At 41.8% G+C, this 15302-nt stretch overlaps 1 protein-coding gene across 1 annotated transcript; it reads right to left on the bottom strand.

The window, feature by feature from the left end:
- Positions 1 to 1257: 1257 nt before the first annotated feature.
- On the bottom strand, positions 1258 to 15078 carry LOC5577642 (guanine deaminase). Its single transcript, XM_021838153.1, has 4 exons — positions 14876 to 15078; positions 14323 to 14729; positions 13613 to 14259; positions 1258 to 1689 (listed from the first exon to the last, which is right to left on the bottom strand). The coding sequence occupies exons 1-4, from the start codon at positions 15068 to 15070 to the stop codon at positions 1463 to 1465; spliced, it is 1476 nt and encodes a 491-aa protein (XP_021693845.1). The 5' UTR covers positions 15071 to 15078; the 3' UTR covers positions 1258 to 1462.
- Between the last annotated feature and the right edge of the window lie 224 nt (positions 15079 to 15302).

Raw genomic sequence — 15302 nt, 5'->3', positions numbered from 1 at the left:
TGAATCCCGGAAGAAATCTTCTTAGGAAATTTTCAGAGAAGTTCCTAGAGGAAATTTCCGAAGAAATTTCTGTTGTAAATCCTCAGAGAAACTCCTGGAGGAAATCTCCACACATTCACTACTTACAAGTTTATAAACTACCATGCGCAGGGAAAAAAATCCAAACTGGTAAACAAACGAGTGTCAAACCAGATTGAGAACAACTCAAATCTTGGTCCAAATCCAACCAAAAATGGACCAGGCAATTAGCCTGTTTCAAAAATAGACCAGAAAACTAGTATGAAATAAAATCAGAACAACATTTGCAACACCGGTGCAAGCTCCATTTTAAAAATCTAAAAATTTTGGCCAAACCAGTGATTTGGGCTACCGGTGGAGTTGCTCTTATAAATAGCACGCGTGCAGTTTGCATTGTATAAAAAATAAAATTTATATGGATCGTGGTCTTTGTTAGACCCCCTTTCTCTCCCATAAGGCATCGTACACAAATAACGTTACGCATGAGAAGGGGGGTTAAGCTTTCATTGCTTATTGTTACAATAGGAGGTGGGTTCTGCTTACCGTTACGTTACAAATTTTCACGATTGGAAGCATCAAACGTTCATAACGGAGCCAATGCGTTTTTTGAGTGAGCGTTACGTAATTAGAGGGGAGAGGGTTCGGAGAAACGTTACTTATTGTTACATACGGGTGGGAAGGGGTCGAAAAATTCGATTTTTAGCGTTACGTTATTTGTGCACTGCTTCGCGTTGAAAAATGAGTTAACCAACGTGCGAAGTTCGATTTTTGACCAACTCCACCACGTTGCAACTCGATGCTCAATAGTGCGCATAATACACATGGCGGAGGGCATAGATGCGCACTATAGCGAAGTGACTTCGCACGATGGTTTACCCATTTTTAGTCGCGAAGCAGTATACAATGCCTAAATAACCACGTTGTTTATGAATGGCTGTTTTGTAAGTTTGTTTAATAACTTGTAAAAAATGAGACAAAAATATCGAAAAACAAATGGTAACGTGTCTGTAATAAAGAACACATGTGAAAGTACCTATATTCTAAATTCAATTTATGTGCCAAAACCAATATAGTTTTGAAATCTCATAAAACCTCGTCGTCCACATTGCTAACAAATTTGTAAACGTCTTTTGTATTTGCGGTCATCCAATCGACCATCAATTTGTTCGTTTTCCTCATCAACTTTAGTGTGAAATTATCCATACGTGCAAGATAACCCCGCGTACCGTGGGAGAATGATTGTCGTTTCTGTTTTGAACCTCTGGTTCGCGTTTGTATATTTTTTCGCATTTAAAAATCGTCTGGATCAAACACAAAGCACAAAGGAAAGGCACAAAATCTACACAAAAATAATCATCTGTTTTTGGATTCCTCTTCGGTTGATTTGATCACGGCGATGGAATGTGGAGCGCGGGGGTCTCATCGCTTTGCGGAAGCACACTGCTTACTTGACCTGCTGACCGGCGACAAACACCTTGAGGATGTTTCGGTCATCGCCGACGTAGACGAACTTCTGGATCAGTTCCAGTAGCAGCTCCTCAGGGGACTTGTCCTGCGTCAGGATTGGGGGCAGTTGGTAGCGGTTTGTGGGGTATAAAGATACGTCGATAAGGAGGGCGTCGAAATCCTTGCAGGGGGTGAAGTTGCCGACCTTGTCGCCGATAGCCATTGCTGTGGAAGAACGGGATTGGAATTTTTGCATTAGATATTAGTTTGGCGATTGCGTCACTTTTGATGGTGCTGCTACTCTTATGAATTTCAAATAGGCGATCGTTAACTGAAGCAATGAAATATTATGAGAAATCATCTTATAGGGTTTCAATGCTAGTAATGGACCCCTTAGTAGCCGAAATTCATTCTAGACGCTTTCCCGCAATGATGTCTCAGACGCATAGGGCAAACGCTCCCTTAGTGGAGGTAGCTCCAATAGTGGAGGTAGTGTGTTTTGGCATGTTTCGCGCTAATTAATGATTATGTGATATTTTTGTATTATGTACGACGCGAAAATGATACAAGTAATCGAATAATATTCATGAAATTTAACCGTAAAACTATTTAAAACAATTATTTTGCTTAATTTTTTTGCTCCTTTGCACCTATAGTGGTGCATCAGTACCCATAGTGGAGGGTCCCATAAGAAATCAATGGTTTGCGCCACTAAAGGAACCATCCTTAAAATATACCTCCACTAAAGGAACAGTGTTCCTATTATTGGTGCAAGGCTTTTTGCAGGGAAATTTCAAATGAATCGTGATTTTTATACATTTGAATGATAGAAGGATTTGAGATCTATCGAATGATACGTTAAAATCATATATTTCATGATCTTAACACCTTGTTTTAGCAGTTTTCCCTTAGGTGCACCACTAATGGTACACTTGCCCTATACGTTTTGTGGAGCCTAACAACAAATTTAATGTCTTTACTTCATAGTACGTCTATGAAACATACAAAATCATTCGATTTTTCCAGCGAAATATGCATTTAAAAAACTGTTGTCCGAATGCCTATTATGGACCCCGGGAGGGTTACAAATTTGACGTTGCGTATTATGGACCCTCCATTTGATTCCCATGTAATCCGGCTCGCTGCCGACGAGCCTATTATGGACCCACCTGGAAATGCGTATTATGGACCCTCTTGTGTGGTTTCATTTACAAAACTGTTCAAATATCTGTATTTATGCGTCTCAAACCAAATATTTTGCCTGAAACTGCTGACTAACAATGTAATCGAAGTTCCCCCGGTGAATTTTCATAGGAATAAAGTTGCTTTGAGTGTTAATTTTATGTTTTTCTGTAGGGGGTACATAATACGCAAAGGGTCCATAATCGGCATCGACTCCCTAGTAATTAACTTCAATATCCGACATTTGAATCGGGTTGTGCCATAGCACGATTCAATTTGATTTGGAGGTTACTGAATAAGCAAGATTTTATTATGTCAAAATGTTCGATTGATCTAGGAAGGGCTCGGGAGTTTTGCAGGTTTACAGTTTTAAAATGGTATTTGGTAGGCTTACATTTTGCACTTAGTATTATGGAACATAAGTCTCCAAATATTGTTGGAATATTGTTATGCAAACATTATTTTAACTTTGTTTTAGTACTGAAAATTTTCACAGAGCCAATGATTCAAACATGTATGGAGGTAATATATACAGTGTATTATTTAAATTGAACGGATTGCTGTACATTATTATTCTCGGCCAACTCATAACTTTTTTATATATTACATAATAATGCCGTATAAGCGTGATTCCAAATCCAAGATATGTTGCACCAGTTTATTTTCCTGTTTTATGGAACGGCTTTCTTCGAAGCTCAGTATTTTTTCTTCAGTGGTGATCTATCTGGCCAGAATGACTATCGGAATCTGATACATAATCGATTCAGACCTCACAGACAATCCGCAATCGATGGCATGTTTAGCCGCGACCATTTGGTTGCCTGTACATGTCTGCCTTTTTGTCTTTCTCCCGTAAACCTTGGACGTCTGAAATACAATCCCCATCTTGAGTAGTTCATTTTACCCCCGAAGAACCAACATCTTCAAATCATTTGTTATTGAGAAGTCTAATTATTAAAGATAGCTTTTCCAGCTCTTTAGAGTGCAAGATCATCCTACAATTGTCCAAATAGTCTGTCAAGTGTCAAGTCTGAGAATTCAGGATGATGCTTTGTTTTTGTGAATAACCATTCATAGTTTATTTATTTATTTATTTATTTATTTATTTATTTATTTATTTATTTATTTATTTATTGTATATGGTCTTCGATAAAATCGTACAGACTAACCTAATCTAATATCTTAACCTAGCTTTGAAGGACTGCTTTGTCAAATTGAAGTCAAAGTTCTCACTTACAGTATTAAAAGCCCTAATGCATGAACTAAGTGGACTGTTGAACCCGTAGTTTGTTCTATGCCCAGGAATTATAATAAATGCGTGATTTCTTAACGGCCGCTGAGGTACATTTGTATTCATAGTTGTATCATATTAACGTCCTACCGTTGTAACGATTAAATTTGGAGTCATACATATTTTATAGATTAGAAATAAAAGCATGAAACGAGCTCACCAATTAATCCGCCATCCTTGACTGAGCAGCCACAATCGACCTTCAGCTTCACTCGTTTGCTCACTGTGTTTCGGTTGGAGAAAAGAATACAGTGAACACATTTTCCTGTGAATTTTGTTGATTTTGTACGAAAAAGCTGCTTTTGAAAATTTTGAAATCAATGACGGATTCTGCCCCCTCAAGGAAGCTTTTTACATATCGTGCTCCGCCGAGCACTTGGTTTTCGGCAGGTGCTCCACGATAGTTTTGATAAATTGTACAGATGCCTTGAATTCGATATTGATTTTTCATAAGGGTTTATTTGCATTGATCGATTTCTGTTCATCGTTGCTTTCTTTGCATCATTGTAGAAAACTGATGCAGTTTGCATAACATATTTTTGTGCTGTAAGATACAGAATATCTACATCTTGTACCATAAACAACAAATATTAAGAATCTCTAAAGGAAGGAACTCTATGAAGGAACAGTGTTGAAATGTTTCAAATTTTTGCTTTAAAATACGCCTTTAAATATACTAAATCACATCTAGAAATTTCAAGAGCATACATGTAAAGACTTTTCGCGCTGGAATTGCAACTTCTTCGAAGTTATGGTGGATCGCGAAACATAATTTTTACGAGTTTTATACAGAGGGTGTCAAAATTTCGATAATTATTGAACTTTCATGTACCTCGGATATTTTACGAAAACGTTCAACATTTGGGCTAAAATTTCCTCTTACATATTGTATGTGGCAGTTTTAGCTGCAATATTAGGTTTTCTTGAATTTAATTTAAAAATCACCCTTAAAGTTGTAGATATCCTATTTTCTCCGACATAATGTTTTGAAACATTCAAGCTCTGAAAATTTCGTTGGGATGCTTATCATCATGGAAAAAAAGCTGAGCTATATGACACTTCGACAATAATCGAAATTTTTGAAAACGTGATACACAATTAGAAAAATCACGAGTTTCATCAATATTATGAACATTTTCGAGAGTACTAAACTTATGTTTGACCAATTTGGACAACAGACAGGCCTAAAAAATAAATATTCCGCTACCAAAACTCGCTCAGTTGTTCGACCAAAACAAAACTGACATTTTCAAGCCATGAAATTTGAAATATTTGACAAAAACCAGTTTCATTTAGATGCCTTAAGTCAAAGCCTCAAAGTTTAACTTGAAATAAAAAAAAATACAAATAAATCAAATCTTTTTATGAAATTATTTGATTTGAACAAATTATCGTGGGAATTATAGGGTCGATGAAGCATGCAAAAATCCAGATTTCAAACGGAGTGATAATGGAAAACAGGTGCTCCGCGTACCAGTTTTATTTCAAGAAGGGCTCCGCGAGCCCAAAAGGCTGAAAACCCCTGTCTTAAGGTGAAGATGAATCGAAGCCAAACTGCAAATTTTCAAGAGTACGGATCTGGAGAACCAAACATCTGTTTGAGCTGAAAACCTAATCGATTGGTCACCACCAGCTAGTGACCAATCCATTAAGTTTTCAGCATAAACGGATGTTTGGTTCTCCAGATCCGTGCTCTTAAAAATTTGCAGTTTGGCTTCGATTCATCTTCATCTTAAGGGGCAACATGGACACCGCAATTTCCTCATATAAAACCAAATGAAATTTTATTATCATCTTTATTAACGAGATTTGCAGCCCGAGCATCAATGAAGTTTTATTTTTCTTGTCTGATATTGCGTTTACTCAATGTTTTTCACTTATTAAAATCAAAATAAACCATCTAGGACATTCAAAAAGGTTTCTGAATGGAATTTCTACTTTTCTGATAGCTAAATAGGATCAAAACTAAAACAATTTCGTATAATTGCGGTTCAGCTATAATGTTAACTACTATCCCGCTATACTACTGTAGAAAATATAGTTTAAGTATATAAGATATATAAGATTTGATTAATTCACTCTGGTGGTCTTCTTGTCCCATACGGGTGACACTCTTGCCCGAGCCTTGAAAAATCCCATAAGAAACATTTTTAAAATTCTCAAACCAACAGTTATTTCATATTTTTCAAAATCCCATCGATTACATCATTGAGAGCATAGCCCTTACACTGGAATAATGTTTTAAATTTGTGGTAATAATCCATATTTCGACCCCATATGCCTTAATGTGTTCTTCTTGCCTTCAGCCCTCCCATCAGAAAAATTACGCGTCAAAGTAGTTTGGTATCTTCAGCGTATTTTTTCATCGAACGATAAGGATCAAATGCGCTGAAGACACTAAAATGATACGGCGTGTAGTTTACCTGCTACATCACTTTTTGTCTTGGTGCATTTTTTTTCAAAATTCAACCTATCTGAATCAATAATTTTCACACAATTTTTTCAATAGTTGTAGAAACTTAGGTAATTCATAGTTCGCCACAGAAAAAATGAAAATAATCGGTCGAGATACGGCGAATATATAGCTCTCTGGATTTTACAATTTTGTATGAGAAAACGGCTTTGGTCCATGTTCGACACTGTATATGATAAGTTATGAGAGTATAATTTTTGAGGCTATATATGTACATTCTGCATGCAGCCTTCTGACGAATGAACGTGTATCGGCTCTACTTTTGTACTTTTATTCGCTATCGTTTACGACTTTATACTTACTGGGTTATGAGTGAAATAGCATTTTTTTTTAAATATGGTAATCTATCCACTAGTCCATGCTGAGCAGTTCGCGCTATGTTCTGAAAGTATCAAAGCGGCCTGCAAAGCCAGATAGGCTGAAGACCTCTGACTTAGATCTTATGTTGTATCCTCTATCTAAAATATGCAGTTAAATTCTTTAAATCGTTCCGATCATGTTCATGTTAACTACATATAAAAAATATTCTGTGCATGTAGACCTATATTCCAGAAAGGTTTTAAATTATCCAGATTGTACACGAAATCTAAATGATAACTTTATTGAATATGTATATACTGCATGTTACTTATTACACATCTAAGGACCTGCTTTCCAGAAAGTTTTTGGATGATTCAGAACATTTTTTTAATACAAAACCTCATTTTGAACTATAAATTATTCATTGCTCTGAACATGTTCGCATATGCAAAGATTCCAGAAGGGTTTTGAACTACAATACATAATTCTGGTTGATCCTTCCGGAAATATATGATCGTCTCGAAAGATAAGCTATGGATGTCTAAGAGCAAACAGATTTAATGTGAAACCGCATAAGGCTCAATATAACAGCTGTACTTTTCAAGAGCATTTAACTAATTACTTAGATAACTGTGGAAAATCTAGAGCTTACACATGCAAATTGCATGAACCTCGCGGAACCTGTGCAATTTTTAATCAAATCGTCGTCACGGTCGCTTGAGTTGAAATCTGGATAACTTTGTTAATCGTATGGTCTCGCACCGATGACAGAACTTTCAAATATCTGCCCTATCAACTACCATGGGGCCTTCCTTAGCCGACTGGTTAGAGTCCACGGCTACAAAGCATAGCCATGCTGAAGGTGTCTGGGTTCGATTCCCGGTTGGTCCTTGACTTCCCTGGGCATAGAGTATCATCGTACTTGCTACACGATATACGAATGCGAAAATGGCAACTTTGGCAAAGAAAGCTCTCAGTTAATAACTGTGGAAGCTGAGTAGCAAACTCTGTCCCAGTGAGGACATAAATGCCAAGAAGAAGAAGATCAACTACCATGGTAACAAAGGGTAACGGAGAATCAGAGCTCGGTTCCGGAGAGGGAGTCTGAGAATTGGCTACCACATCCAAGAGAGACAGCAGACACGTAAATTACCCAATCCCGGCCCGGGGAGTTGAAGACGACAATTTACAATACAGTCGACTCTCCACATCTCGATGTTCTACATCTCGATATCTCTCCCTATGTCGATGATTTCATAAGTCCCTTCAGTCTGCATTGTTGATATAGACAACGAGCATGCCACTCTGCACCTCTTTAAGGTGACATCTTTATGTTGCGCCTCTCTCTGTTGTAGGTCTTTAGCAGCATCATTGCGCATCACGCGCCAAAAGCAAAAGTGAAAGTGAATTCGAACAGTTAAGATCGTTGTTGAATAAAGTTCCGTTTATTTGTTAAATTAATCAAACTCGGCATTTCATTCCGCTGTAACCTCAACTCCAATAGGTTATAGGCCCAGTTAGCGTTGGAAGTACTTGAGTTTTGAGGACATTTGTAGCGTGGTAGTGGATTTTCGGATCGTTCTTTTCGGATCGGAAGTGTCGTCGGTGTGCTTGTGAAAAACAAGATGGCGGACACAAAAGCGACGGTCGAAAGGTTGAACGACGGAAATTACGCGGTGTGGAAGTTTAAAATGCGTTTGCTTCTGACAAAGGAGAAGCTGCTGAGAGTGGTCATCGATCCGAAACCGGAAGCTGCTGATGCGACCTGGACCTCGGAAGACGAGAAGGCGCAAGCACTGATCGGTCTGGCTTTGGAGGACACTCAGCTAATCCATGTGATGACGAAGCAAACGGCAAAGGAGATGTGGGATGCGCTGAAGGATTACCACGAGCGCTCATCTCTGTCCAGCATAATCCACGTAGTGCGACAGTTGATTACCATCCGGATGGCAGAAGATGGTAACATGGCGGAACATCTCAAGCAGATGACGGCGTTACGGCTCCGCTTGTCTGCTCTGGGTGAGGAAGTGAAGGACAACTGGTTCGTCGCGTTGATGCTGTCCAGCCTTCCGCGATCGTACGACGGTTTGATTGTGGCACTTGAGAGTCGACCGGATGCAGATCTTACAGTGGACTTTGTGAAGGGTAAGCTGCTTGACGAAGGTCGACGTCGTGTCGAAAGTGACCCCAGTGAGAATAAGGCTCTGGTGATAAGTTCGGCAAAATCGAAAAATGTGAGTAAGCCGAAAGTGAATAGGGAGTTGTTGTGTCATTATTGCAAGAAGTCGGGCCATTTCCGGCGTGATTGCCAGAAGCTGGCACAGGACAAGCGTGAGAAGGAGAAGTCCGATGGCCCGAAGGCAAACGTCGCAATCAACTCAGATTTCAGTTTCGAGGTGTGTTTAGCAGCGGGTAGAGTCGGCGGATCCGGTTTCTGGTACCTGGATTCTGGTGCAACGTCTCACATGACCAGTGATGCATCGTTGTTGGTGGATGTGGATAAGTCCAAGGCAACGGCGGTTTGCCTGGCGGACGGAAAGTCCATTAAATCATCGGGAAGCGGTACAGGTAAGCTCGTCTCTTACAACGGAGATGGTGCAAAAATGAATGTGCGGCTCGACAACGTTTTGCACGTCCCGTCTCTTGCTGGTAACCTGCTGTCGGTGAGTAGAATCACAGATTTGGGGTTTCGGGTTCTGTTCGAGCAGAAGGAGTGCCGTATCCTGAAAGGAGAGAAATCAGTGCTAGTTGGACAACGTAAAGGAGGGTTGTACCACTTGAAGCAAGCTCCGGAGAAGGCCTTTCTAGCGAATCCGAAGCATTCCGATTTGTGTAAGCATCTGTGGCACCGGCGTCTCGGGCATCGCGATATGCAAGCTGTGGACAAAATAGTGCGGAACAATCTGGGTTACGGGTTGAAGCTTGATCCATGCGAAGTGCGGTCGGTTTGTGGTCCGTGTTGTGAGGGGAAAATGGTTCGTGAATCGTTCCCAAAAGTATCGGACAGTAAATCTTGCGCGGTGGGAGATCTTGTGCACACCGACTTGGATGGTCCGATGGAAGAGGAAACGCCCAGTGGAAATCGGTTTTATATCGTGTTGGTAGACGATTACTCGCGTTACAGTGCAGTGTACCTGTTGCGGCGTAAATTGGACGCTGATGAACGCATTCGGGAATTTTGCAATCTGGTGAAGAATCAGTTTGGGCATTTTCCTAAGAAGATTCGATCCGACGGTGGTGGCGAATATATGAACGATTCGTTGCGGAAGTATTTCGCGGGTTGTGGTATTGTGCACGAAGTGACGGCGCCGTATTCTCCACAGCAGAACGGTGTCGCGGAACGGAAGAATCGTTATCTTGTTGAGATGCTTCGGTGTATGCTTGCGGAGTCAAAGTTGCCTAAACGTTTTTGGGGCGAGGCGATTTGCACTGCAAACTATTTGCAGAATCGTCTGCCGTCGTCTGTCGTGACCAAGACACCGTACGAGCTCTGGCATGGGAAGAAGCCCTCGTATGGACATCTGCGGATCTTCGGTTCGACAGCGTATGTACATATTCCCAAGGAAAAGCGACGCAAGTTGGACCACAAGGCAGAAAAGATGGTGTGCGTGGGCTACGCTGAAGGTCGGAAAGCGTATCGTTTCTTGAACCCTGAAACGGATATGATTAAGATTAGTAGGGATGCCAAATTTCTGGAATTGTGTGACACAGAAGAAACTGTTCGGCGCCGGAATCAGGAAACAGGAGGAGTACTGGAAGTACCGCTGACGTGGTCATCTGAGGATGAGCGGCGGTGTGAGCCGGAACAGGCTGAAGTAGAGCAATTTGAAGATGCTCAGGAACTCAACGAGACGTTCAACGAAAGTGTTTCGGAAGGCGATGGATCATTCCATGGATTCTCTTCGGACGAAATAGCACGGCGTTCGAATCGAGCTACGAAAGGGGTTGCGCCGCGTCGCTTGATCGAGGAGATTTTCGCTGCGGAATCGCTGGATCCGGACGAGGTTGAACCGAAGACCTTGAAGGAAGCGGTGACCTGTGAAAAACAGGAATTGTGGAAAGCGGCGATGGTTGATGAGCTGAAATCCCACCAGCAAAACGGAACGTGGGAGCTCGTTGACTTACCTGTCGGACGGAAAACAGTTGGTTGCCGCTGGGTGTACAAGCTGAAGAGGAATGCATCCGGCGAGATTACCAAATACAAGGCACGTCTGGTGGCTCAGGGATACTCCCAGAAATACGGTGTCGATTACGACGAAGTTTTCGCACCGGTAACCAGCCACACTACTCTGCGGGTGCTGTTAGCCGTGGCAAGCAAGAGGAAAATGACGTTGAAACATTTTGATGTGAAAACGGCCTACTTGTACGGTGATTTGAACGAGGAAATCTTCATGAGGCAGCCTCCTGGATACGCAGTGAAGGGGCGGGAAAATATGGTGTGTCGCTTGAAAAAGAGCATCTATGGACTCAAACAGTCAGCGCGGTGCTGGAATCAGCGACTCCATAATGTTCTCGTGGAAATGGGTTTCGAACAAAGTGCGACCGATCCGTGTCTCTATACGAAAGTAGTAGACGGGAAGCGTGTTTACCTACTGGTATATGTGGACGATATTATGATTGGCTGTGAAGATGGGGCTCGAATTGACTCGGTGTACAAAGTGTTAAAGCGGTATTTCGAAGTGACGAATCTCGGAGAACCGAGTGACTTTCTTGGACTGAAGATTGAGAGAATCGACGGGAAATACAGTGTTTCGGTGGAAGGTTACATCGATCGTGTTGCGGATAGATTCGGTCTCCGTGATGCGAAGCGGGCTAAAACGCCAATGGACGAAGGTTTCACTAGTTCTGAGGACAAAAGTGCAAAACTGCCGGATGAGAACGAATATCGTAGTCTCGTCGGCGCGCTGCTCTACATTTCTGTCTGTACTAGGCCAGATGTAGCAGCTAGCGTAGCGATATTGGGCCGGAAAGTGTGTTCGCCGACTGAAGCGGATTGGGTGGCGGCAAAACGTGTTGTCCGTTACCTGAAGGCAACGAAAAAGTGGAAACTGGTGTACGGTGACGAAGGTGGAGAACTGATCGGCTATTCGGATGCTGATTGGGCCGGCGACGCAGGTACAAGAAAGTCCACAACAGGTTTTGTCTTCCACTATGCCGGTGGAGCTGTATCGTGGGTTAGTCGGAGGCAAAGTTGCGTCACTCTGTCTTCGATGGAGTCCGAATATGTGGCGCTGAGTGAAGCTAGTCAGGAGTTGATCTGGCTGCGGAAGCTGTTGGCAGATATGGGCGAGAAGCTTGAAGGTCCTGTCACGGTAATGGAGGACAATCAAAGCTGCATCCAATTCGTAAGCTCGGATCGCAGAAGTCGTCGGTCAAAGCACATTGATGTGAAGCAGCATTTTGTGAGACAACTGTGTGAGGAAGGAACCATGAAGCTGCAGTACTGTCCAACGGAGGATATGGTGGCTGATGTACTCACTAAACCGGTGGGTGCAGTAAAGATGCAGAAGTTTGCAAGCATGATGGGTTTGTCATAGGCTGGCAATGCTCGTTGAGGAGGAGTGTTGATATAGACAACGAGCATGCCACTCTGCACCTCTTTAAGGTGACATCTTTATGTTGCGCCTCTCTCTGTTGTAGGTCTTTAGCAGCATCATTGCGCATCACGCGCCAAAAGCAAAAGTGAAAGTGAATTCGAACAGTTAAGATCGTTGTTGAATAAAGTTCCGTTTATTTGTTAAATTAATCAAACTCGGCATTTCATTCCGCTGTAACCTCAACTCCAATATGCATACATATTCATTCTCCATATCTCGATATCCTCCTCATGTCGATATCTCCATATCTCGATGTGTTTCTGTTGATTTTTCGTTCTCAATTTTCTCTCCGTATGTCGATATGACCAATATCGAAGGTTACTAGACCAAAGTTTTCGGATTCAAAACAAAATTGGAGCGCAAAACGACGTTTGTTTGTGTGTTACTTTCTTGGCAACGGAGTGTTTTTCAATCTAGTATTCATCAAAAATTTGTTCTTTGTCTCGATCTCTCCCTATCTCAATGGTCCCTTCGATATCGAGATGTGAAGAGGCAACTGTATAAGACTCTTCTATGACGTCTTATAATTGGAATGAGTTGAGCATAAATCCTTCAACAAGGATCAAGTGGAAGGTAAGTCTGGCCTGCAGCCGCGGTAATTCAAGCTCTTCTAGCGTATATTAAAATTGTTGCGGTTAAAACGTTCAAAGGTTATTCTTGTCCAATACAGATAGGTCACTGGATTGTTGCGACTATAAGATTGGAAGAGTCCGTCGGTCTTCGCGGCCGGCACGGTCGTATTGTGTCTTAAGTTAATTTACGAACTTCGTAAAGAAAATATACGTACATCCCTTTGGATTGACTTACACAGCCGTTTTCAAAACTTTTCATAGTTAGTGTGAACGTCAGAAAATCATCAATTGGACTTTCTATTGAAGTCTGCCCCATTGTTTTCATTATACTGGTATTAGCTTTCTGTAAAAACAGTGGCTCATAGTCATTCATATAGTCCAATGTCACCCCACACGACGGTAGTTGATTTAAATTATGTACGAAAGATTTTGTAAAAAAAAAAGGTTCAAGTGTATCACAGAACTATCAACATCTGCCAACACCGCACAAAGAACGAAGCAGACATTATTCTGTAAATCCACTGATGTAGAAGAAGCCACAGGATAAAGGTTTTCTGATTAAAACCATCAAATGTGAAGTTTTCCAATCAAGGTCTAAACGTCTGAGCGAGTTTTGATACTCTTCACAGTTACCTACTAGACTTACGATTGAATATAATCAGTAAATTCAGTCAAGTTTAAGTCCTACTCCAACGAAAATGGCTTCAGCACTGTAAGGTTAATCTTCACCTACCTTCCGCTCCTCCCAATGTAGCCAGGTAGATAGCTTGCTTGTAATCCAGTGGCACGTACTCCTCGTTAGCTTTCGACCCACCGGGCATCCGTCCCGTTCCCTTGACGTCCTGTTTCTTCATCATGTTCAGATGGTGGGACACGTCCAGAGCTGCTCGCATAACATCGTAGATTCCGATCTTGTTTCCCCCAGATACATCCGTTCCCAGTCCAACCTTCACTTTGGCATCCAACAGGCGCTTGACATCGCACAACCCGGAGCCCAAATTCGTATTGGAACATGGACAATGCGCAATCGAGGTGCCCCTCTCGCTGAGGACCTTCAGTTCCTCATCCTCCAAGTGCACCCCATGGGCCATCACGCAACGACTCGTCAGAAGCTTTGCCTCATCGTAGACGTCTGAGTAGTTCTTGTTCTCCGGAAAGAACTCCTTCACTGTGTCGACCTCCCCCAGGTTCTCGGAAATGTGCGACTGGATGTTCAGATTGTACCGCTCCGCCAGGTCTCCCAACTTCTTGAGCAACTCCATGTCGCAAGTGATCGCAAACCTCGGTGTGATGATCGGTTTAACTCGATCCAGATTTTTCTCCAGGACGTACTCGATGAATTCGATGTTGTCCTTAACGGATGCCTCCGTTCCGCATTCACTACGGCGGAAAAGAAATTCGTTATTCTGACATTTCTTATGGTTGAAAGAATTACTGACTTACATGTAGTTGTCCGGGCACAATCGATTAGACGATACCTTGCCCACGAAAGCTCGTTGACCTTGACGAACTATTTCGTCCGTCAGCACCTTATTGCTATCATTGTAGATGGTCGCGAAGTAGCAAGCACAAGTGGTACCACTAGCAAGCGTATCACGCACTACGGCACTGTAAACCTGTTTGGCGAAATCAACGTCCTTGTACTGCGACTCCAGCGGGAACGTGTAGGACTTGAGCCATCCCAGCAGATCTTTGTCCAGTCCCAGGCCAATGTTGGGCGCTTGTGGAGCGTGGATATGGCAATCGATGAAACCCGGAAGTAGAAATTGCGACTCGCCTAAGTTTACTTTCTCGTAGGAGTCTTTCTCGGCGAGTGAGTCAAAGTTCGCCTTCGATCCCACAGAGACAATCTAACAGGGAGAAACAATCATGTGCGTTGATTAGCCCGACAAATTCAAATCTTGTTCAAGGTTAATGGTCTGTGTTATCACTGTCGGCTCCAACGTATATTGTTCAATATTGGAAGACAAGATAAGATGACCTCCCAATGACTTACTTTCCCATCTTTCACAGCTAGGTATCCATTGGCGATCACTTCCAGTTCATTAAACGACTTGGAATGTACGATTTTTCCGAAAAACACCTTTCCCATGTTTATTGGCGGTATGAAAGATGTAATTTCAAATATTACCGGCACCGACACAGATGGTTTATGAATGAAACTTGTTGCGCTACTGAATGGACACAGCATATGTCACTAATTTCTAGGCAAACTTATCAAGAGGACGAAAGATAATATACAAGAATTTTGAAATTAAATTCAGTTGTGAATTTAATTGTTAATAAGTGTATTTCAATTTTTCAAATGTAAAGTGTAATTCCTTTACATGGAGGGAAATATTCTTGAAAATGATAACGAAAGCTTAAAAACAAAATTTTCCGGAATTTCATGAGAATGTGAGAAAACTTCGTCACAATATTTA

The sequence above is a fragment of the Aedes aegypti genome, chromosome 1 (assembly GCF_002204515.2).
Source record: "Aedes aegypti strain LVP_AGWG chromosome 1, AaegL5.0 Primary Assembly, whole genome shotgun sequence".
Taxonomy (NCBI): domain Eukaryota; kingdom Metazoa; phylum Arthropoda; class Insecta; order Diptera; family Culicidae; genus Aedes; species Aedes aegypti.
This window is presented reverse-complemented; position numbering and strand designations above follow the sequence as displayed.